At 58.3% G+C, this 23,517-nt stretch overlaps 1 protein-coding gene across 3 annotated transcripts in view; it reads left to right on the top strand.

The window, feature by feature from the left end:
* KLHL25 (kelch like family member 25) overlaps positions 1-19,548 on the top strand; it is a 35,818-nt gene extending 16,270 nt beyond the window's left edge. Inside the window, exons 1-3 of one of the 3 annotated variants that reach the window (XM_025437474.3) lie at positions 4,645-4,981; positions 8,356-10,160; positions 17,743-19,548. In XM_025437474.3, coding sequence (XP_025293259.3) covers positions 8,367-10,136 — 1,770 coding nt within the window. In that variant the 5' untranslated portion in view covers positions 4,645-4,981; positions 8,356-8,366 and the 3' untranslated portion in view covers positions 10,137-10,160; positions 17,743-19,548. Of the gene's footprint in view, positions 1-4,644; positions 5,022-8,355; positions 10,161-17,742 lie in introns of those variants that run through there. The other 2 variants (XM_025437472.3, XM_025437473.3) reach the window with 2 other exon arrangements.
* Positions 19,549-23,517: the final 3,969 nt, after the last annotated feature.

The raw sequence follows: 23,517 nt of genomic DNA, 5'->3' as shown, positions 1-23,517 counted from the left end.
CCCCTGAACCCTTCCCCAGAGCGATGTTTCCACACCAGTGGAGTTGGCATCCATCTCACATGCATCTTCAACTTGTAATAATAGCTCACACTGGCTTCCTGGCCAGCAGAGGCTTCAGCAGCCTGGAACTTGGCTATCAATCATGGAAACCAAAGAGGTTGCCCTGCTTCAAGTGTGCTTAAAATTTGAGGGCATTGAGAAAGTACTGAAGCTTTGCCTACCCCTCTGGGTCTACGGTGGCCTCCCTTCCCCTTCCAGACTTTGCAGGTAGATAGGTGGGCCATGGTTAGGGAAACCTTAGAACTCACTGCCCACCATGGGACGCACTGTAGAGGGGAGCTGGGCACACTTGAGAGAGGGTACAGTGGCCCTGGTGATCATGACCTCAGAAAAGCAGGTGAGAGGACCATTTTGTCCCAGAGTGTGCCCTGCGGAGATGTCCAAGGTAGTTAGGGTTCTGCCCTGCGGGGAAGTGAGCTCAGGGGCCGGCTGGCCTGGTGTCTCCCTTTCATGGGGACCGATCTGATGCAGGGTCATCTTGGTACCACCATCTAAAGAGAAACCTCATTTGTAACCCAGCGCTGTATGAAGCAATACCTTCACCCCTTCCCTGAGCCATGCTTAGTTCTAGAACCGTCCTTGTGGCCAAGCCATTCCCCTGCAGGAGGAACGGGGGTGAGGCTGTGGGCTGGGGTGGGGCAAAGTTGCATCCAGCCAACTAACCACATTGAGCAGAAGGTGTGTGTTACACAATTCTCGTGACTTTACTGCGGGTTTGAAATCTTTCACAATAGAGGTGGAAAACAAAATAGAGACACGGTGAAAAATACAAATAGTTCTAATCCTTTGGGTTTTAAATTAAAAACGATACCTACAACTTTTTGAATGTATATTTTATTTTTTTAAAGAAAGGACTATTGAAAGGCAGAGGCATTGAGGGAAAGGACCCTTTGTCTGATGATGCACTTGTATCTGGAATGATCTGCACCTCTGAGTCAGTGATTTTGCCTTCAATTAACAATTAGATTTGTGTGCTTTGTAAGGGTGCTTAGTTTGCTTTCCACTTGAAAAATGGAAGAACGGATACCCCTGCACCCTGCAGGCTCCCTGAGGACGTGGGGGTGGGACAGGGCTGGCACTTGAGCTGCAGTGTCACGTGGCCACCCCGAGATCTCTGCCTGGGAAGCATGTTGCATCACAGAGCCCAGCATGTTTGTGGTATTTAATAGCATTTAACTCCTTCGTTTTTATGGTTCCAGGAGACACCCAGATCCAGCCAGCTTGATAAACACCTTTGGTGTTTTTTCTGATCACAAAAGTATTACATAATCATTAAAAAATCAAACAACTTATAAATGAATAGACTGTGAAAATTGCCTTAATCATAGCAGAGGGCCAGGGCACCGGCCTGTCTCAGTAGGTGGAGTGTGCAACTCTTGATCTTGGGGTTGTGAGTTCAAACCCTGCATTGGGTGTAGAGCTTACTTTAAAAAAAAAAAAAAGCAAGAAACAAAGTGGAGGGTAGTAGAGATGGAGTAAGGATGAGGATTCTGTTCTTTTTTCGGTAACAGTGGTAATAGAGCATCAATACTAAACCCAGAGACAAAGCATGACACATGCCCACACCACTTGAAATGCTCATCATTTACTGTCTCACTTGTCTCTCACTTGTTTCCTGAATCACTCTGTGGTTGAAAAAAACAGACCCAGAGAGACGAATTAACTTTTCCAACGACACACAGTTGCATGGTCTTCGGAGGCCCAGTTTTAACCACTGTCCTTCAGGAACTTTGATCTCTCCTCGGGGCTGCGTTGTCACCATTGTCAGTACGGCTGGGGCGGTACCCCCAGGGAAGCATCTGCAGAGGGCTTGCTGCTCCCCCCCTCCACACTCCTGACCCTCTCCTATCTTGAGTGCATATTAGTGCGTGAGTGTGTGTGCTGTGCAGCCCAAGAGCTAAGACCACACAGTCTTGGTTTTTGGCCTGCAGCACAGCCGGGTATCCAGCAGGTGTTCAGTCGGGACTTATTTCGGGTTTTGAGGTCGGATGATGTGTGTGACGTTTGCAGTCCCCAGGATCCTGTGTGTCTGGCACCCCAGTTCCGACTTGCCAGCCAGGGCCCACCTACTGTAGCGGGGCTGTGCGAGGTGAATCCCTCACTCCCAGGTCTGGCCTCTGGGCTTGGATGGCTGGGTTGGTGGGGAGTGGCCAGACCGCCTGCGCTCTCACGCACGTGCAGGCCGGCGCCTCCTCACAGCGTGGTGGGCTCACGTTGTCTGGCTTCCCCTCAAGTGAGCACTGCGAGAGACAGGGAGAGGAAGACCCCCATCTCTGAAGGTCTGGCCCCAATGGTCAGTCACCGTGTAGCCACAGACTCAGACTCCAAGGGAGGGGACATTGACACCACCCATCTGGGAGCTGTGTCCCAGTTTATGGGTACCTTTGGTCCTCCCCCAGCCCCCGGAACCCTGCCCCTGGCCTTTTCCTTCCCAGAGTGGGCCAGCCTTATTTCTGCCCTGCCTTTGTGTTTGCTGTTCCTCCACCTAGAACCTTCCTTTTCTTGTCACATTGTGGCTCCGGCTCATTAATTAAGCTTCAGCTCCTGTGTCCCCTCTTTGCCGGGGCCTTAGTGACCCCACTGTAGCCCACTGCTGCACTGAGCTGCTCACTGCTGCTCTGCTCCCCCCCAGTCCCACCTGACGCAGAGCGCAGCCCCATTAGGAACTGTCTGTCCACACCTGGTACCTGGTATGTGGTACCCGGTATGCGGCACATGGGAATTGCTTGGGAAGCTTGCGTTTGACAAGTGAGTCTGAGCCACATTACCTGCTGCCACCAGCGAGCCCCTGGGCTTTCCCACTCCCTCTGGCCTCTACTGAAGAACAGTAACGAGGACATCCTCGTTTTGAGGATGGCGGACTCCTGGCTGCTAGAGGGAGGCGGAGAGGGGGTTAGTGCTGCAGCCAGGCCTCTGGACAGTGGCACCGACAGCAGAGTTTCTTTTCTTTTTAAGATTTATTTATGAGGGGCATCTGGGTGGCTTAGTGGTTGAGCCTTCGCCTTTGGCTCAGGTCATGATTTCGGGGTCCTGGGATCGAATTCCACATCAGGCGCCCCACAGGGAGCCTACTTCTCTCTCCGCCTATATCTGCCTCTCTCTGTGTCTCTCATGAATACATAAACAAAAAGCTAAAAAAAAAAAAGATTTTTTTATATGTTAGAGAGAGAAAGAGGGAGCGTGCACATGTGCATAGCAGGGAGGAGCAGAGGTAGAGGGAGAGAGAATCTCCAGCAGAACTGGACAGGGGGCTCGATCACAGACCCTGACTGAGATCATGACCTGAGGCAAAGCCAAAAGTCAGATGCTTAATCAGCCAAGCCACCCAGGCGCCCCCTGACAGCAGCTCTGATTGTCTGTGGTGCATTTTTCCTTTGGGAACAGAGGCCTTTGGCTTTCCCGCACCGGGATCTTTGGAGAGCGTGGTGAGTTTCTTCTGGAGGTCTTACCCCTCAGCTGCTTTGTTTCCTTGTGCATTTAGTTAACTTGCCAAGGATGAGGGGAGAAGTGAGCTGGGCACGTTGTTATCTGGTGCCTTTTCACTGCTTCTGTGCAGGTGAGAAGTGCAGTGTAGGGAACGGAGGGAGGTGTTGTCTGAGGCAGATCAATACCTCTTAGCAGGATGATACGTTGCTAGTCTGGAGCATGGCTGTTATATCATGGGCCTTAAATCCATCAAAGCCCAGGATGATGCTGAGGTAATCTAAATAGTTCTATGATACACGAAGCATGAGAGCAGAGAGCATCTGATTTATCGTGGCCCCCAAGGCAGGGAGCCAAGGAGACGGCCCTTGAACACACGCTCTTGAACGCTCGCCCCTCCTGCCACTGAACAGGACCCTGTGTCCTGCACACTCTGTATCCCCTGCCCTGCAGAAGACTGTGTGTGTAACTGGTGGTAAACACAGAAAAGGATCTCCTGAAACCCATTCTCTGTTTTCTGAGGTGGCCTTCCTGCAGGTGGAAAGGGCAGAGGGACTCACACAGTGAAGACCCCTTAGCAAGGAGAGCAGCCCCTGCTCACTGATCCAGGGAACTGATGTTTAGTGCTTGTACTGGTTGGGACTCTAGATGGCAAGTGACAAAAACATCTGTCAGACAAAAAGGAAGGGGAAAGGCAGGCCGGCTTCAAGCTGGGCAGGGACGAGGGGTGCCGCTGTGCATCCTCTGTGCAGCTCCTGTCTTGGGCAGTGTGGCCACCATCCTGTCCTGCCCCTGCCCTGCTCCTGTCCTTCAGCACCTGCTTCATTCTCTGCAATTCCAGTAAATGTCACCGACTAGCATCTCCTTGACCCCTTGTAGTGGCTGGGAGGATGGCACTCTGATTGGCCAGGCCTGGCATGCAGGCAGCCCCAGGGCTCAGTGATGTGCCACTTCGGCCAGCCAGGCTTGAGTGCCCAGAGGAGGGTGGTTCTGACAGCAGTCAGGGTGTCCGTGCTGACTGGAGGCAGCGTGTCCCCCACACACATTCTTTGTTGTGCCCCCTCCCCCTCCCCCGACAGCCTCCAGTGTCCCAGCCTTCATCCTCTTTTGGTCTGCAAAGGGGCTGAATGAGCACCCCAGTAGACGTCAGGGGAAGTGAGTTTCCAGGTTTCCTCATGAGCAGAGGCAGGGACCAGTGGGTTCATTCAGTCAGATCAGGTGGCTGCTCTGTGTCCAGTCCTGCTGGGTATTGGAGTCACATCAGTTAGCCCACACATGGTCCCCACCTTTAGCAGGTTGGGGAGACAGGAGACAAGTGCATAATGTTATGTGGCAATGGGTACTGTGAGGAAGGAAGAAGTGGGTGAGGTGTGGAGAGGAGGTGACCTCAACAGGGTGGTCAGTCAGGTCACTTACTCTCTGAGAAGGTGACAGAGCAAGCCATGCAGAAAAGTGACATGTGGGGAGCCTTCCAGCCAGAGGAGCAGCATGTGAAAAGGTCCTGAGGCCCAATAAGAAGTCCATTGTGGCCTGAAGGCGTGAGTAGGGTGGGAAGTAACAGGAGGTGAAGACAGAGGACAGTCAGTGAGGAGGGGTTAACTCATGTGCAACCAGCGGCTACAGGGACAACTTGAGATTTCCCTCAGGGTGCTGGGATGCCCCTGGTGGATTGTGACTTGGCATGATGGGATCCAGGTGATGCTTTTGGATCCCTGTGGTGTGCAAACGTAGCACAGATCAGGAGCATCATGGAGAGCAGAAGCAGAACCGGGTGGGGCGTTTCTAGTCCTCCAGGGGAGGGACGGAGGCAGGGAGAAGGATCAGACCCAGGACTCATTTAAGAGGCAGAGCCACAGGACTGCAGAGGGCGTTCTGGTGAGGGGTGCTGGGGAGAGCCTGGAGATTGGGTCCAAATAAGAAGGAGCATGTTGGTGCCATTGCTCATTTTCCTGGGCTGGAGAGCAGCAGATTTGGAGGCAGTGCTGAGCAATTCTCCTGGACACGTTATGGTTGAGGTGACCAGCTTCCAGATGTGTTGTGGTTGAGATGAGCCCACCACAGGGCGTGTAGCACGCAGGCCACTGGTTCTGAGACCTGTCCTCCCATGCTGGCCAGGCCAGAGCTGAAACGCAGCCCTGGGAACCTACGGGCCTGGCCAGAGATTCACATCTCTTGTGATTCCCTTCCTGTGTCTGGGCCTCCGCGTCCTCATCTGTAAACTGGGGTGATGAGACCTGCACTTCCTGGAGTCATGATGTTTCTGGGACACAATCACCTCGCCTCAGGGTCCGGGGCAAGCCGGTGCAGGAGTGATGGCTGCTGTCCCCAGGAGATTGGTTCAGAGCCAGGCACTGCCCAGAAAGAGGTGGGACAGTCTGGGGAAACAGCCAGGCAGGTGCCTCTGCTCTGGGCACGGAGGTGCCCGGACAGGCAGCTCTCTGGGGGTGGGAACCTCTTGGGGTGTGTGCCCATCTCTGGCTCTTCTCCTGTGCAGGGAATTTGGATCAGCGGTCAGGCATCTTGGTGCTGAGCAAGAGGTCAGTCAGCTCTGGAGCCTGGGCTGCTCACTCAGCATTGGCTTTGGAGAGCGCACCCCTTAACCTCATTCTCAGGGCAGACGTGGCTGCTCTGCTGGCATTTATTTGCCCTGCTTTTTGACACTTTCTCATTCTTTGAGTCCTGCTTTGTCCTGCCCTTAACTCCTTCCATAGAGTCTCCACCTGGCTCTCTGGATTGGAGTCCTTGGAGCCATGCCCTCAGTGTGGTGCACAGGTCAGAGGCCATAGCTCCTGTTCAGCCCAGGCACAGTGGGGACAAGATGGATGGAGTCACTCGATTAATGGCCACATTTGGGAAAGGGTCTGTGAGCAAGATTAGGAAAAACGTGTTGTGGTGTCTGGAATTCAGAGTACAGAGCTGCTGGTAAAGCTTCTGTGGGCTACGCCACTGCAGCTTCTCAGTCTCTGGGCTACCTGGTCCCAGGGCCAGGCTCAGAGGGCAGGTTCTGTAAATAACTGCCAACAACCAAGTGACTCTGAGGTCCCAGCAGGACAGGGACTTTGTTTCACGGAAGAGAAAACAGGGGTTCAAGGGAGAGGTGCCCCAGGGCAGTGGTTGAATGGGGACCACCTGTCCAGCCTGGACCTGGACCCAGCTCTCTTACGCTCTTGCCAGGCACTGCTCCCACCCCTGTGGACTCTAACCTCATAACCTTGACCTTGTGGCCTGCAGGGGCAGGTGTATATAGCAGCATCCCTGGTAGGCCAGCAGCCTGGAGTTGGGGGGCCCAGAGCAGCAGGGCCAGACCCAGCCCCTGCGCCTTTCCTGCCCAGGCCTGGGAGCAGGGGCCTTGCCCGGGCAGCTCAGATCATGTCAGTTTGTGGTTTCTCTGGTTCTTTGCCAGGGGAGGAGTGAGTGAGAGAGACAGCAATGTACTTGGATGCTAATTTACAATTTCACTGAAGCATGAAATCGCTTCCTTCCTTTACCAGATTATTACTTAAGCAGAAAATTGACTTGGAGTGGGGGTGGGGTAATCATAGACTTTTGAAAATTTAAAAGGAAAAAGAAGAGATTTGGGGTTTCTTTTGGGGAGGGGCTCATTACCAGCAGGAAGAAGGGAGCACAGGCTTTTGAGGGTGCTTTGGGACCACTTTTGCTCAAGACATACAATTTTGCCTGCCCATATTCTGAGCCAGGCTTCCACAGCACTGCAGTGCATCAGGGTTGTACCATCACTTGGACTTGAATTAAAGTGCCTTGGAATCCCCCAGATTCAACTGTGTGACAGGACTGTGTCTGCCTACACAGAGCAGCCCTTTGAGCCCCGAGTCCTGGCCTGGCAAAGGAGGACAAAGGAGGGAGGCAGGTGAGGTGACCACTGTCGCCTAGGCCTAGGATCCTAGAGTCACCTGTAGGAACTAAAGAAGCTCCTTTGGTTGTGGGCTTTCCAGAGGCTTCAGCCAAAGGCAAATCTGGTCCACGTTACTGGTTGGCATGTCTTACTGTCTCTTGGGCCTTTCTTGTGGCTTTCTTGTTTGGGATCAAACAGAATTGAGCAGGTGCCTTGCAGGTGAGCCACTGATCAGCCATCTTTGCCTCCAACCCGTGCTCATCCCCACTGGGTCAGGAGGCCTTGAAAGACCCTGGATTTGGAAAACAGGTCTACACTGAGCCCTTGGGCTTTAGCGGAGGCTCTTAGGAATTTCCCAAGGGGGAGGGAGAGGAGGGATTTTGGCCAGTGCTGCTTGGAGCCCAGCTCAAGACAGGTCCCACTGTGAGCAGGGGAAGGGAGGACCTAAGGCTCTGCTCTGCCTGGGTCTGCGGCTCTTGGGCTCATTGTTTCCAGCCTGCCACAGAAAACCCTGAAAGAGTCCATCTCCTTGGGCCCACAGAGAGGAGAGCTTGGGCTTGGAACTGGATAGCCCATGTGGGAGTCCTGGCTCTGGCGCTTGGGACGGCCACTTGGCTTCTCTGAGCCTTGGCTTCCCCAGCTGGAGAATCAGGCCACGAGAGCCGTGTCCCCAGAGGACAGCCTGAGAGTGGGATGTGTCCCAGGGCACATGCTATTTAGCCCTGCTCTGACCTGACATCCACTTAATGGCCTGAGGCCACCATATACATCCTCCCTTGACCATGGGAGGCAACCGCAGCTCAAACTCACCCAGAGGTGGCTCATTTCCAGGCCAAAGATGTTTGGTTCCAAAGCTGGTCCGAAATCAACAAAATCAGTTTCCGAAGGGCAGGGTCAAAGCCAACCCCTCCCACCCGCACCGTCCCGGCTGAGGGGAGCGGCAGAGCCGAGAGAGGAGGGGCTGGAGGGTGAGCTGCAGCGGGGCGGCCCCTCTCACCTGTGGCCTTGTCGCCCGGCAGGTCGGCTCAGCATGTCGGTCAGCGTCCACGAGACCCGGAAGTCGCGGAGCAGCACGGGGTCCATGAACATCACCCTCTTCCACAAAGCCTCCCACCCCGACTGCGTGCTGGCCCACCTGAACACGCTGCGCAAGCACCGCATGTTCACCGACGTCACGCTCTGGGCGGGGGACCGCGCCTTCCCCTGCCACCGCGCCGTGCTGGCCGCGTCCAGCCGCTACTTCGAGGCCATGTTCAGCCACGGGCTGCGGGAGAGCCGAGATGACACGGTCAACTTCCAGGACAACCTGCACCCCGAGGTGCTGGAGCTGCTGCTGGACTTCGCCTACTCATCCCGCATCGTCATCAACGAGGAGAACGCAGAGTCGCTCCTGGAGGCGGGCGACATGCTGCAGTTCCACGATGTGCGGGACGCCGCTGCCGAGTTCCTGGAGAAGAACCTCTTCCCCTCCAACTGCCTGGGCATGATGCTGCTGTCGGACGCGCACCAGTGCCGCCGGCTGTACGAGTTCTCCTGGCGCATGTGCCTGGTGCACTTCGAGACAGTGCGGCAGAGCGAGGACTTCAACAGCCTGTCCAAGGACACCCTGCTGGACCTCATCTCCAGTGACGAGCTGGAGACAGAGGACGAGCGCGTGGTCTTTGAGGCCATCCTGCAATGGGTGAAGCACGACCTAGAGCAGAGAAAGGCCCACCTGCCCGAGCTCCTCCGCAGCGTGCGGCTGGCCCTGCTGCCCTCTGACTGCCTGAAGGAGGCCGTCTCCGGCGAGGCCCTGCTCATGGCTGATGAGCGCACCAGGCTTATCATAGACGAGGCGCTCCGATGCAAGACCAAGATCCTGCAGAACGATGGGGTGGTCACCAGCCCCTGTGCCCGGCCACGCAAGGCAGGCCACACGCTGCTGATCCTGGGGGGCCAGACCTTCATGTGCGACAAGATCTACCAGGTGGACCACAAGGCCAAGGAGATCATCCCAAAGGCGGACCTGCCCAGCCCCCGCAAAGAGTTTAGCGCCTCAGCGATCGGCTGCAAGGTCTATGTGACTGGGGGCCGGGGCTCCGAGAACGGGGTCTCTAAGGACGTGTGGGTATATGACACCGTCCACGAGGAGTGGTCCAAGGCGGCACCCATGCTGATCGCCCGCTTTGGTCACGGCTCGGCTGAGCTGGAGAACTGCCTCTACGTGGTCGGAGGACACACGTCCCTGGCAGGCGTCTTCCCGGCCTCCCCTTCGGTCTCCCTGAAGCAGGTGGAAAAGTACGACCCCGCGGCTAACAAGTGGACAATGGTGGCCCCATTGAGGGATGGCGTCAGCAATGCCGCAGTGGTGAGTGCCAAGCTGAAGCTCTTTGTTTTTGGAGGGACCAGCATCCACCGAGACATGGTGTCCAAAGTCCAGTGCTACGACCCCTCGGAGAACCGGTGGACCATCAAGGCCGAGTGCCCCCAGCCTTGGCGGTACACGGCAGCCGCCGTGCTGGGCAGCCAGATCTTCATCATGGGAGGGGACACGGAGTTCACAGCTGCCTCAGCCTACCGCTTTGACTGTGAGACCAACCAGTGGACGCGGATCGGGGACATGACCGCCAAACGCATGTCCTGCCATGCCCTGGCCTCGGGCAACAAGCTCTACGTGGTGGGGGGCTACTTTGGGACCCAGAGGTGTAAGACCCTGGACTGCTATGACCCCACTTCGGACACGTGGAACTGCATCACCACCGTGCCCTACTCGCTCATCCCCACTGCCTTTGTCAGCACCTGGAAACACCTGCCCTCGTGAGGAGCACCTGCAGAGCCCAGCCAGGTGAGTCCCCAACACCCCGGGGCCTGCTCCCACCCTGGGTCAGGGTCGCCATGTCCTCCAGGGAAGGCTGGTTGGGGCAGCAAGTGGCCAGGGGCTCTGGGAGCCTCTTCCAGGTCTGGAGCTAAAGCGTAGCTCTGCTCCTTACTTGCAGTTAACCTTGAGCAAAGCACGTAAGCCTTCTGCCAGATAGGGACCACCACCTCAGGTCAGTGCAGTGCTTCCCAGGCGTGGCTGCACCTCACAATCACCAGGGATCTTTTGACAATTACTGCGTGGCGTTTAGGCTAGTCGGCCGAGTCTAAGGGCCGTCTCTACACAAGAGCATCCTCACGTCTGACAGCAGCAGCTTAGGGCTTCCCAAAATCACTCTCAGATTCGAGCATTCACTGGAAAGACTCAGAATACACTGCAGGCTGTTATGTTCACGGTCCTGGTCTGCTACAGGGAAGGGATATAGGTTAAGATCAGCCACGGACAGGGACGAGTGGGGCAGAGGCCTCCGTGTGTTCAGGACAGCGTTACTGCACCTACCTCAGTGAGTGGCCGTACACACGGGATATTGCCCTCCGGGGATGCTACACAAGCTCTGGTATCCAGAGTTTTTATCGGAGCTTGATTGCCCATTGGGGTTACTCTCCAACTCTGGGTCCCCTGGTACCACATGACCCAAAGCCCCTACCCTAAGTCACATGGATGTGCCCACCCTCACCCCTGCCCTGAACAAGGACAGTCTATTGGGTACAACTGATCATGTCCCAAGGTCAAGGGCAAAGGCCAGATTTCTTTACAATACAAATGCTAAAGCACATGCCACACCCCAGACCAGGTGAGCCAGGGCTTCCACAGTTCCAGGTGAGTCCCAGTGTGCATCCAGCATGCAAGCAGCACCCCAGGGTCCCTGAGAAATAAGGATGATGGACGGGCACACTTAAGGGGCAAGGGGCATGCTAGAGCTGTGGGGCCGGGCACCCCGTGGAGGAAATGGGGTGCTGCTTCTGTCCTGTATAGATGTCAGTGGGTCTCCCTTAGAGCGAGTGTCACAGTAGGGAACCCTGGCCAGGCAGGGCCTGCTGCAGAGTACTGCCCAAGTTACTGCTCCTGCAGTTATGTGAGGTCCTTACCCAAAAGTGGATGACAGGGAGCTGAGGGACACAGTCAGGTGCTCTTTGGGGGTAATGGAGGGATGGGGAGACACAGAAGGGACTTGCCCAAGGCCTGAGGGCAGGTGCAGAGTCAGGTGAAGGGAAGGACCAGCTTACCTGGACAGGCCTCTTCTGAGGGGTGGGGTGGGGCCTCTCTTGCAGCCCCTCTGGGGCAGGACCAACTCCAGTACTGAGCCAGCCTGGCAGGGAGCTTAGGAGTAGGGGCTGGAAAGGGATGGTAGATTTGTAGGCACCAGGGAAGGGTTTGTGTTCTTGTGCCACCACATTGGGTCAGGCCCTAGGGAAGCCAGGATGTCCTCACTTCTTCTTCTCCTGGGCCCCTCATACCTGGGGCAAGGGCAGCAGGTCTTCTGCCCTTAGGACTGAGTTCTGGGGACCCCAGGGTGAGTGGGAGGCAGGGAGACATAGGTCCCAGAGGCTCTGAGAAGCTGGGGGCATGGGCATGGGGTGACGGATCCCAGGCTCTGCCTCCAGCCCAAGAAGAGGCCATGCAGGATAGCCTTCCCACCCGGGAGGGCAGGTCAGCAGCCACAGCTCTGAGAAACTGGCCCTCAGGCCAGGCACAGAAACCCCCCAGGCACCAGCCTGGACCAAATACCTGATTGCCTCCCTGCCGCGGTGGCTGCTGGCGCGCGTGCAGTGGGCTCTTCACAGCAGAGAGGTCAGACTGAGCTGGGACTGCCCCTCCACACAGAGCACCTGCTCTAGCCCGGAGATCCAGGTCGGCCGGGCCTTCGAGGTCCTGACTGGAACGTACCAGCCCACGAGGCTGGCCCAAGCCACATTCCCTCCTACATCTGGAGTGTTCGGGCTCCTGAAAGCCCATCTAGACAGGAGGGGGCTTTGTCCCCTTCTGAGGTTGCCCTGTTTTGTTTTAATCTGCTCTCTCCTTTGGGAGAAAAATCTAAGTAGCCCAAGTGGTTGGTCCCCTGGGCTAGAAGCTATAAGGAGAATGGCACGTCCATGTGGCTTCCCTGTTCCCTCGCTCTGGGGTGGTCCTCTGTGGGGCCCGAGGCCTCCTCCTACTGGTGCTCACCCTTCCCCATGACCCTGGACAGTAGTTTGACCCCATGTGGGAGGGGGCGGGGGCAAGCCAGCAGGCCTCATAAGCCCTGTACCTTTCTAGGGATTTTCCCCATTCCAGGCACGGGGAGGAGTGGGGGGAGCGAAGCTCACATCTCTCCTTGGTTCTGGCTCTCACTGGCTGCTTGACCCTCATTATGTGGAACCGCATCACCTAAGCTGAGCCTTGCCATCTTGAATACAGAAGCAACAACTGTATTACTCCCAGTACTTATATAGGTCAAGGGAGGGGTAGGTTCAGAGTTGGATTTTTTTTTTTTTTTTAAGATTTTATTTATTTATTTGAGAGAGAATGAGTGAGGTGGAGGGGCAGAGAGAGAGCGAGAAGCAGAAGCAGATACACTGGTGACCAAGGAGCCCAAAGCGGGGCTCGATCCCAGGACGCGGAGATTGTGACCTAAGCCGAAGGCAGACACCAGACCAACTGAACCACCCAGGCGCCCCCAGAGTCGCTGCTATACCAGGTGGTGACGCCAAAGTATGGTGACTATGATGGCTTTGGATGCCTTAGGTGGTGGGAGCCTCTCCATGTCCCTGGGCCAGCTCCTCCTTCTCAAAGTGTCTATTGCCCATAGTCAGACATGACGTGTGCCCATCTGAGTACTGCCAAGGCCTTATCCCTTTAGCTCGGCCCAGTCCACCATGGGGGTGATGTTGTCAGCCCCACTTCTGGGAGGAGGAAGCAGGTGCAAAGAGGCTAATTGCACATGACAGAGCCTGTCCTGCATCCCACTGGCAAGCATGCCTGGGTCCTGCCCTCCCAGGGCCAGGCCAGCACAGGAGTGTGTGAGCATCTCCCGGCCGCAGGTTTCCCAAGCTCTTCCACCAGCACCATCTGCAACAGAGGCAGAGGGTCCTTCAGCTCTTGCCCTGTATCCCAGGCCTTTCCTTCTTCTTCTTCTTCTTCTTTTTTTTTTTTTTTTTAAGATTTTATTTATTCATAAGCGAGGCAGAGACACAGGCAGAGGGAGAAGCAGGCTCCCTGTGGGAAGCCCGATATAGGACTTGTCTGTAAGTTGTGGTCCCAGGACCTGATCCCAGGACCCGGGATCACAACCTGAGCCAAAGGCAGACACTCAACCACTGAGCCACCCAGGCATCCTGCAGCCCTTTCCTTCTCGTGAACCCCCCGCATCCAAGCAGCCCCCCTCTCAGCCCTGAGAAACTGCCGCTCCCGTGGCTCCATCCCACAGATTGACCAGGGGTTGTTCCCATGCTCTGCACAGCCCTGCTTCCCTCCAGCTTTGCCTGCCTGGGATGCTGGGATGACTTGGAGTTCTCTAGATCTCTTCAAAGGCTGGGGCGTACCTTGGCTTTCTGGGAAGGGGCCTGTGACACAGCACTGGGGCAGGAGGCTGATGCCCCTGGATGTTCCTGACCCTCCCTTGGCTCCCCAGGAAGTGGGGTGGAGTGGCAGGAAGGTACAGTGCTGCAGGACCAGGCTGGAGGGGGGCCCTGAGTCAGGGGTGGCAGATGGAGGGAGTGGGAGGGGGACTGCGACAGCAGTGGGGGGTGCTGAGCTGTGGTGCCTGAACGAGGTGCAGGAGGAGCCCAGGCCGAGTTCCTTCTGCAAGGAAAGGTCAGGAAGAGCAGAGGCATAGCGTGCCTGGTGCCTCCCCTTCCACCTGCCATGGGCACCCCAGTTGACCATGACACTTCCCACTGAGGCTGGCTACCCGCCGGGAGTCCCCGGCCCAGTGCTGGGGCCAGAGGACGGGACCTGTATCCCCAGATTCACTTCCCTGTGCCTGCCGTCCCAGACCCTCCTGCAGGGAGCAGGGTAAGACCCAGTTTGGGGGCCTTCCTCCTCTGTGCCTGGAGGGTCCTGCTGTCCCCTGACCCCTTGTCCATCCTGTGAGACTCTGACTTACAGAGCCACCAACCAGAGGTTGCCTACACTCTGCAGCCCCTCAGGATCACCCCAGATGATGTCCCCTTGGTCTCCCCCAGGACTTCATTGCCGGTTGGGCTACCGGCCTTGAGTTCTGGTGGGTGCCTGCGTCTACAGTGAGCGCTCTAGTCATGATTTCCTTTACTTTTCAGAATGCATTGTCATAGAAGTCATAGCTGCAAAGGTGGCAGTTAAGACAGAGGATAGGTTGTTGGCATCAGGTGAATAGCTAGTAAGGGTTGGAGTGGGATTTGAGCCCCAGACATGCCCCAGGCTTGCGGGCGTCTGGAGAGCCAGGGGATCCTCACGTCTGCACCCTGGCACCAAGCATGGGACCAGCACCGGTGGCCACCCAGCTGTGTAGGGCTGAATTGCCTGTGTGGGAAGCTTAATGCCAGCCGGAGCTCCAGGACCAGCCTCTTGAGCCCCAGTGTCACCGCCAGAACCATGTATCTGGGCGACAGCAGCCAGTGGCAGCTGGGAGGCCCCTGGAGCAGGGTCTGGGTTACCCTGGGTTACCCGCCAAGTATAGACTAGCCATGAATGTTCTTTTCTCTTTTTCTCTCCCACTGGGTCTCCCTGCCCCCACCAAACCCTTTAAAGACATAGCCCCCTCATCTCTCTTCCCCTGACCCCCACCAGCAGTGCCGGGCAAGTGTCCAGGCCACCAGGAGCTCATCTCCCCACAGTCATTGTTGGGACCCAGCCACTTGGGGTGTGGGGGTGGAGGGGCCTCCAATCCCAGCTCTGGGAAAGACTGAGCCCATTATTCCCCGATGGGGCCCTGCAAGGGGCTCGGTCACTGCCACAGGAGGGGCGACTCAGCACATTCTATCCTGCCTTAAAAGAAATTGCCACTGAGAGGAAATACCAGAGCACAGATCCACTCGGATGGGCCTGGTGTCGTGAGAAAGGTGCCCGGGCAGGAGTTCGGGCCTTCTGAAACACCCCGGGTCCATCCGTCTGTCCCTGCACCCACAGTCTTGCACTCAGCAGGTTTCCCCGGGGTTGGCCCCATGCCAGGCCTGGGATCAGGATGCTAGCCACCCTCCCTTGTTGCAGTCTAGCGGAGCAGACACCTCACCAACAACTCCCAGGATTGTCAGAGCAGTAGGAGGGGTTGCCAGGCCAGCTGCATGGGCAGTGCGGGGTGACCACTGACTCCACACCTGCAAGGTGGAGTGTCCCATCTCACAGACGAGGAGACCAGGCCTCAGAGAAGCACCTGCCCAAAATTGGGGTGGCCCAGATTGGGACAGCTGTGGGCTGAGCCAGAGGGAGTTCAGGAGCTGGGCAGTGTGTTCCCCAATTCCTCTACCCTAGGCGTGCCTTTAGGTGCTGTCTCCTCTTTAGCAACTCGGGATGGCCCAAGGGGACCACTCCTGGGTCAGGGTCCCACAGCCCCTCACCCCTGGCATGGGTGGCCTTGAAGTTTGGTTGGGGGGCAGCAGTGGGCCTTGCCTCAGGGGGAACCCCTCATCTGCCGAGTGTGGCGGGAAGGTATGGAGCAGGGACAGGCCCCGGAGGTTTGGATTTGCCACTCTAGAGCATCTTGGGATGTTAGGGGCTTCATGACCCAGGTTCTCACTTGGGAGGGGCCTTCACCCACCCCAGCATCAGAGGGTTGCTGACCCCCTGGGCACTTCCCGCAGTGTTCAGGCCAATCTTCCAGAAGCCTTGGCAGTGAGGGAGCCAGGGCCATGCCCTACTCAGAAGGAAAAAAGTCCTACAGATTCCATTGCTGGCTTGAATTTTTAAATGTTACTTAAATGCACGCAGACTTACAAGTAGCTCTAAACGTAGAGCTATGTGTGTAGGTGTCGGATAGCAGACACAAGTGTGCAGGGTAAATCTGACCAAAGCTGTAAAACCAAAAATGGTGTCATCATTCATTGATGTCCGGCAGAGATGGCCTTGCCTCTGCCTCTTGGCCGGTGTGCAGGTTTCCTGGAGAGCTCCACCTGCCCGTGCCAAGGCTGGCTTCTCTGCCTTTCCGGAGCCCCCGTGAGACTCCTTCGGGCAGCTCAGCATGCTGGAGGGACATTGCCCATGTCCCCTGGCACAAATGTGCCTCCTCAGTCAGGGCCACCTCTGAGCCCTGGCCTCATAAGTGTGCCTTCTGGCCTGAACTGGTGCGCGGATCAGCAGGTGCCTGGAAATCTCTAGGTGAGCTCCCGGCGCCCTTCCCATGGGACTCCAGAGAACCTCTTCTTAAAATGCTGCCCCACTGGGGTTCAGCTGCCTGCGGAGCCTGAGAGGACAGCCCCTGCCGCGCTGTGCTGAGCGCTTCCTCTTCCCTGCCCAGCTAAGCCCTTCCGATGCCCCTTCCTTTGTCCCCGGGGCTGCCAGCCGAGGGTGTCACACCCTGACACACGCCCACAGCCTCATCTCCACGTGGAGTCAGGCAGGGCTGTGCTGAGCTGTGCAGTGGGTCGGCCTTTCACGTTGACCACGCTGGCCCAGTTGGGTTACCTCAATTGCTCCAAGGACATTCTATGCAAAACCTCTCCTGAGCATCAGACCACCCGGTTCTCTCCTCTCTGGGAGGCAGAGATCCATCGCCTCCTCTTCCACCAGAAAACATGAGGCTCAGAGAGGGCAGATGCTGTGTTGAACGAGAAGCCCGGCTGCAGTGTGAGTTTGGTGACCCCGGGGGCCTGTGCTCCCTTGTGCACCACCGTTGGCCCCCATCGCCTGGGTCAGGGCCCATAAATACCTATGGAGGACACAGACGAGCAGTCTTCTGACCGCCTTGCTGATGCGCCCCTCCTCTCTGCCCAGCCACCCCCCCCCCCCCCCCCCCCGCCACTTCGACCTCACTGGCCTCAGCTTACATTTTTAGACGTGCTCACATCCCACCTCCGGGCCTCTGCCCGTGCCCTTCCTCTTGCCTGGGCTGCTGTTGCCTTCTCTGGCAAACTCCTGTGCCCTGTTCAGGCCTCAGGTTAAATACTACCACCTTCCCATAGCCTCCACCAAAATAAAAGCCTGGTCTCTCTCCTTTTTTTGTTTTTCCCATCCAGCCCTTCTGTCACTGTGTGAGTACTGTATGCATTTATTGGTGCATTTATTGGTACATTATTGATACATGTCTCCCCTGGGGGCTGGTCCCGGGGACCGTAGCGGTGTCCGCCCGCCCTCCTGTCTTCCTAGAGCCAGGCATGGTGCCTGCTGGGTTGCAGGTGCTCAGGGTGCGGAGCCAGAGTAGCCAAATGGACAGGTGGCCATTGCCCCATTCTAGGTGAGGCGACCAGGGCCCAGGGAAATGGCTGAACTGCCCCGGCTGCAGTGCTGGTCATGACAGAGCTGCATCCTCCTGCCCAGGCCTTCTGCTCTCGGGGCCTGAGTTCCAGCCCCTTACATGTGGCCCCTTGGTTATCACTGTTCCAGGTTAGGACAGAGCCGTGTGGACATGACTCATGCTCTCCCTCCCTCTCCTCTGCAGACTCTGCGTGTCTCTCCCCACCCGTGGCTGCAGCCCTACTGTCCCAGAGTGGCCCTGACCCCGTCTGCCGCCGCAGGAAGCTCAGCCTGGCCCCGGAGCTGCGCCCTCCCACCCCCGGCTCTGGGAGCAGCAGTCTCGGGGGCGCTGTTCTGAGCTTCAGACAAGAGAGGAAAAGCTGTCTCGAGTGCCCTGTGTGCCTGCTTTGCAGTGGCTTGGAGGGGAGAGGACCTTCCAGAGGGGCGCGGATGACACAGGACTCGCTTGGCCGGGGAGAAGACACAGCTGCAGAGTGTTGAGGTGGCCTGATCAAGCAAGTCCTGTTCAAGGGCTGGGAGGCCGGGCAGGGAGGAGCCCTGGGTAGGTTAGGGTGGCGGTCCTGGGCTGCCTTGGGGTCTCGTGGCACCAACAACACAGCCTTGGCCTCACTGCCTCCCCCTGGTGATCATAATGTCACCCAACAGAGGGTGTCTCAGGCCTCAGGGAAACGGGGTCCACCAGGACAGCACACGAGTTGCCCAGGAGAAAATCGAGGACACTTGTATCAGGGGTGGAAAGCCGTCAGGTGACCTCAGTGGCACCCACAAGACTTCATTAGCAAACGACACCAAGAGCCTCAGCGTGAAAGAGGAAACATGTGGGCCCCTCCCCAGAGTCGGGCCTTGCTCTCGCCACCTCTCCATCAGACCAGCTGTGCCCAGGGGCAGATGGACACTCGTGCCCTGTCTCAGCAGGACTCAGGGCCCCCCATGTCCTCAGAGCCCGCCTCTCAGCCCACCCCAAGACGTGGCAATGACCCCATCTCCTGACAGGGCCATACTACCCTCAGGATATGGCCTTGCTCCCCAAGACTAGGAGCAGAGATGAGCTGGCGACCTCAGGGTTGAGTTACACCAGGGCATCCACTCTGGATCCTACCAAGACCAGCCGCCTCGGCGTAGAGAACAGCAGCCAGGCCCGTGACCGGGCTCCCAACCAGCACCAGCTGTCCTCTGAGTCTGGGCCTTCCAGCTGGCCTGTGTTTGCTCACTGAGCTCCAAAAATAAGAATGGTCCCCAGGAGAACTGCCAATTCTTGGCTCATTTCTCCACCTCCCGAGTCATTGGGTCCCTCCTCAGTCTGTCCCCAATATCTGCGGTTCTGGACAGGTCATCTCACACCTAGTATTAGGGTTTGCAGCTCAGCCCTTGCCACCCCCGGGTGCCACTGGAGGGGGAAAGGGCCTGGGCCAAGCCTGTGGCTTCTCTGGCCACCTACCAGCTGCCTGCCATTTGCTCGGTGCTGCTTGGCTGGTTCAGGACTGGGCACCAGAGCGGGCTGCACTGTCGGTGGGGCTGCATCACAAACGAGTTGCTGCCCATAACTTCGCCCTGCCCCCTCACAGGACCTTCCTGCTGCCACTGGTCCTGTGGGCAACTCTTGGGGAGGGCCCTTGGTGCTGGGTTCCCCCTCCATGAGCACCAGCCCCAGGACATTGGCTGCCACTTGGGAAAAAGCTGGAAGCAGATTGTGCATTTCCAGGTCCCTTGGAGGCCGCAGACCCCTCCGTAACAGAGGCTGGCCTCCTGGGCTCCGAGAGCACAGTCTTAGCCCCCCAAACCCTGGGGCTCTGGTTTGGGAGATGGTGAGGCCAGGGTGGCCGGGGCTGTGGTCAGTGAAGGAAGCTGCTCGCCTGGAGGCCCCGGGGCTTCTGGATGGCCGAGGTGAGTTAAGCACACTTGTCACATAGCACAACAGGCCTTGCAGTGGTGCTTCCCCCAAGTTGTGTTCCCTCCTGTTTCTAATTTAATAAAAGAGCTGAGAAAGCTATTGCTTCCCTTGGGTGCTGAGACCGGTCTTGGGACATAAGTCACAGGCCAACTTGGATTTCGCCCCGCCAGCCAGGGCCTGAAGCCCGCCCCCTGGCATCCGCCCCTCCTGTGAGGGGCCTCCTCCCCACAGACCCCCGGCACCCAAATGAGATGACTTCCTTTCCTCAGACTCCAGGGGTGAAACCTTAAGTTGACCCTCATGTAGAATTCAGGTTGCTTTCCTGAACAGCCCCTGCCAGGGGAGCTCTCGAATGGGCTCATCTGTAGGGGAGCCCGGGCTGAGGCTCATCTGCATGAACGGAGGGCCCCCCAGGGGCCAGCATTAGCACTCTGCGGCCTCTGGCCTCTCAACGTTCCGTCCCCTACTGTCCCCTCCCGCCCCTTCACAGCTAACATGAACTTGCAGGAATGTGGGCTCGGGCGGCGTCCCGGGGTCTGACCTCGGCGTGACTCCTGGCGCCCGTGTGCCCTGAAGCTCTGCGGTGTGCAGGCCCTCGGAGCCCAGACCGGCCTGGGATAGTGCGAAGGAGATTCCGGTGCCGAAGTAGGGTGGGATAGCGCCTTTGTCATCACGTCAAACGAGCATCCTCGGAGTGACTTGCTCTTGAAAGTGATGAAGTGTGATGCACTCGGAACCTCCAAGCTGAGACGCCCTCCCGGGTCCCTCCACAAGCCCCGGCCCAGCCCCTAGGGTCCCCACCCCTGCCCTGGTGGTGGGATGGCAGGCAGGCCTGAGAACTGCGCAGTGGCCGTCAGAAGTGGGGCGGGCTCCTGTGAGGCGCCGGCGGAGGTAGACCTGGGCGCACCTGGGCGCAGCTGGGGGTGAGCCGAGCGAGCCGAGGCCCAGTAGCTCCGCACACTTGCCCCGCCCCGTCTCGTTGTTCCGGCGGCGTCGGTGCAGGGCCTCCAGCAGGGCCTCCAGCGCAGCGTGGCCCCGGCCCCCGTCCTGTCTGCCTTCCAGCCGTGGGGAAGGCCCGAGGGCGTGCGCTGCAAGCCTGTCTGCGGCCGAGCCCAGCACTGCCCCGGGGCTGGACCTGCCGCTGCACCTCCGGCTGACCTCTACAGGGCGGGGGTGAAGGACGAGGAGCAGCCTCCCCACCTGCTCCCTGACCTGGGCTTCAGGGGAGACCGCACGGGCCTGCCCCCCCCACCCCCGGGGGCTGGCCCGGTGGCAGCGCAGTCTCCGGCGCTGTGCGGACCAGCCTCTGGGAGGCCCCGGCCGCGCTTCGGAGACTGCCCCCAGGAATCTGCACGGAGACCCAGGAGGTGGGCGCTCTTGTCCGCCCTGCTGGTGAGCAAACCGGCTCCAGCCCCGGGGGCTCCCTGGTAGCAGGAGGGCAGAGGCCGCAGAGGCCAGACGTGCTGGGCGCAGGTGTGCGCGCTCCTGCGTGTGCGTCTGGTTCAGTGGCGGCAGGTTCACGAGGAGATGAGGTCAGGTCGGGGAGCACTGAACGCTGCGGGGCACCCGGAGAGCCTTGCCGCGGTGGGAATGGCTGCTGTCATTGCAGGGGGGGAGGTGGGGTGTGCATCCAGGCACTGGCCAGCACGCCCCTTCTGCGTCCCTTGGCCCACGCCCGCAGGACCCAGGCCGCATCTGGGAGGGGGCTTTGGGCAGCGAGCCTCAGCAGTGCTGGGGTAAGAAACCCCTGGGGACCTTGTCCCAAGGGGGCCCGCAGGGTCCTCGTGGGTTATAGCCCCTGAGGCCAGCGGTCAGGCCACTTGGAGCTTCCGCACCCCGTGAGCCTTCCTGGGAGCCAGCATCTCCCAAGGCCAGGAAGGGGCCCGAGGGTCCCTCCTCACGGCTCGTCAGCCGCGTCTGCCTGCGTGCAAAGGCCCTTCCGCCGTGGGGGAGCCGCTGAGGGGCCCGCCCAGGCCATCCACCCCAAGGCCTGTGCCCACCAGCCCTGCCCGCCCCTCAAGGCTGTAAGTCCTGGTGGGTGGAGAAGCAGCCTTGTAAGCAGCAATTATTTGTCTTTAATGAGGAGGCTCAGAAAGAGCCTCTGGTTGTCCTGGGTCATCAGCAGGTGCAAGAAAGGAACTGCTCGGGGCAGCCCCAGAGGCTCCGCCCACCTCAACCCTGCAGGAGGGGGAAACCTTTTGCAACGACCAGGTGGTCTCGGGGGTGGCCAGGCCCTGCATCCCCCGCTTCCCTGCCCCTCCAGCAGCGGGGCCAGAACACCTGCCAGCGTTGGGTCCTGTCCCCGAGGCAGGTGTGGTTGGGGTCAGTTTCCAGCAGGGACACACGGCTGCCCTGGATTCTCAACTGCTGTGTTGCCACCTTGGGCTTTGGGCTTGGGCAGGATTCAGGGTTGAACTCGGGTCTGTGCCCTTGAGTGGGAAAGAACACCTTTATTTTCAAGAACCTCTGACATTTTATTCAACTGGTGCCCCCCTGGTATCATCAGCCTCCATGACTTTGTCGCTGGATGTTTTCATGACATTACAGTCAATATCTTGAAATATCACAAACTCCTTACTGTGTCCAAATTACAGTAATCCTTGGACTGGCCACCAGGTCACATTACAGATGTGTTACTACAGAAGCATGGATGTTATCATACATCCTATAAATGTGCTTTCTGAAATATTTGACGGGTGATACGGGCTGAACTGTGTCCCCAGCTCCTCTGTTGAAGTCCTGACCAACCCCCAGGGCCTCAGAATGTGTGTGGCCCTTTGTTGGAAATTGGCCCTTTGCAGATGTAATTAGGTAAGATGAGTCATAGCAGGGTACGGTGGGCCCCTAACCCCACCTGAGGGGTTAGTGTCCTTAAAGGGGAAACGTGGACACACACACACAACACAGGGACGCAGGTGAAGAGTGGAGCCTTGCTGCTCAGGCCAAGGCACTTGGAGTCAGGAGATGGGCCCAGGACAGGCCCTTCCCTGGTGTGAAGAGAGCAGGGTCCTGTGGCATCTTGATTCTGGACTTGCTGCAAGTTTCTGGCTTCCAGCCAGTCGGTGGTACTTTGTCAGGGCAGCCCCTGCACACTAACGCGGTGGGTTTCCTCTGCTGGCCTGCAGGTCCTATCTTAGGCATTTAAAACAAGGGGAATTGGGAAATCAATCAAAATACAGCCATTCCCCTGAGGGGTCCACAGGCTTCACCAGCCGACCAGAGCGGCCAGAGCGCTGAAGAGGTTACAAGCCCTGACCTAAGGTGAGCGGAGAGGCCCTGGGTCCCGGCCAGACAGGGTGCCACTGTGCTCCACCCCCGGGGGCTCTCCTGTGGCTGCACCCTCAGGCCAGGACCCCAGCCCAGGACCCCCAGCTGAGCCACCTTGTGCCTCCCCAGGTCCTGATCTGGGGAGGGGCAGGGGCACACCCAGCCTCCAGGTCAGTTCTGGGTACCCAGCCGGGCAGGGTAGGGGTGGGGGGCTCCCCCGGGGAAGCTCGTGGCCCAGCCTCACTGGAAGTGGGGTTGATGTCCTATCCCCCAGTCTGGGGGGCACACCTGGGGGGCACCAGCCATGCTTCATGGCCCAGGCCTCCGAGAGCCACGCTCACGCAGAGTCTCCCCCAGCTGAGGCCCCGCAGAGCCCCCGGACGGCTGCAGAGAGCTGCTCCTGGCTTTCACTCCTGACCTTCTCCCCCGTGACAGGAGGCCGGCCGAGGGCCCTGGGTCACAGAAGCACTGCCTGAGCCTGGTCGAGCCCTGAATGCCGTGGACACATTTCTGATGCATGTCCCCAGGGGCCAGGATCCCATCTCTCAGACCCAGACAATGGGGACGCTAGGGTCACAAGCCCTTCCTTCGGGTGGCCAGGACAGAACTAGCAGATGGCATCGTTCTGCACCCCCTCAGGCCTACTATCCTGCTTTATCCACTCTCACCTGGCTGCCAGGTGTGCCCCCAAGCTGCGACTTCCCGAGGACACGCCAGTTCACTGCTAGTTCCCTCCTCACCCCTCTAGCTACACCTCCATCTGATGCCAGACCCTTCGGGGGATTCGACTGCCCTGTGTGT

Source organism: Canis lupus, chromosome 3 (assembly GCF_003254725.2).
Source record: "Canis lupus dingo isolate Sandy chromosome 3, ASM325472v2, whole genome shotgun sequence".
Taxonomy (NCBI): Eukaryota; Metazoa; Chordata; class Mammalia; order Carnivora; family Canidae; genus Canis; species Canis lupus.
This window is presented reverse-complemented; position numbering and strand designations above follow the sequence as displayed.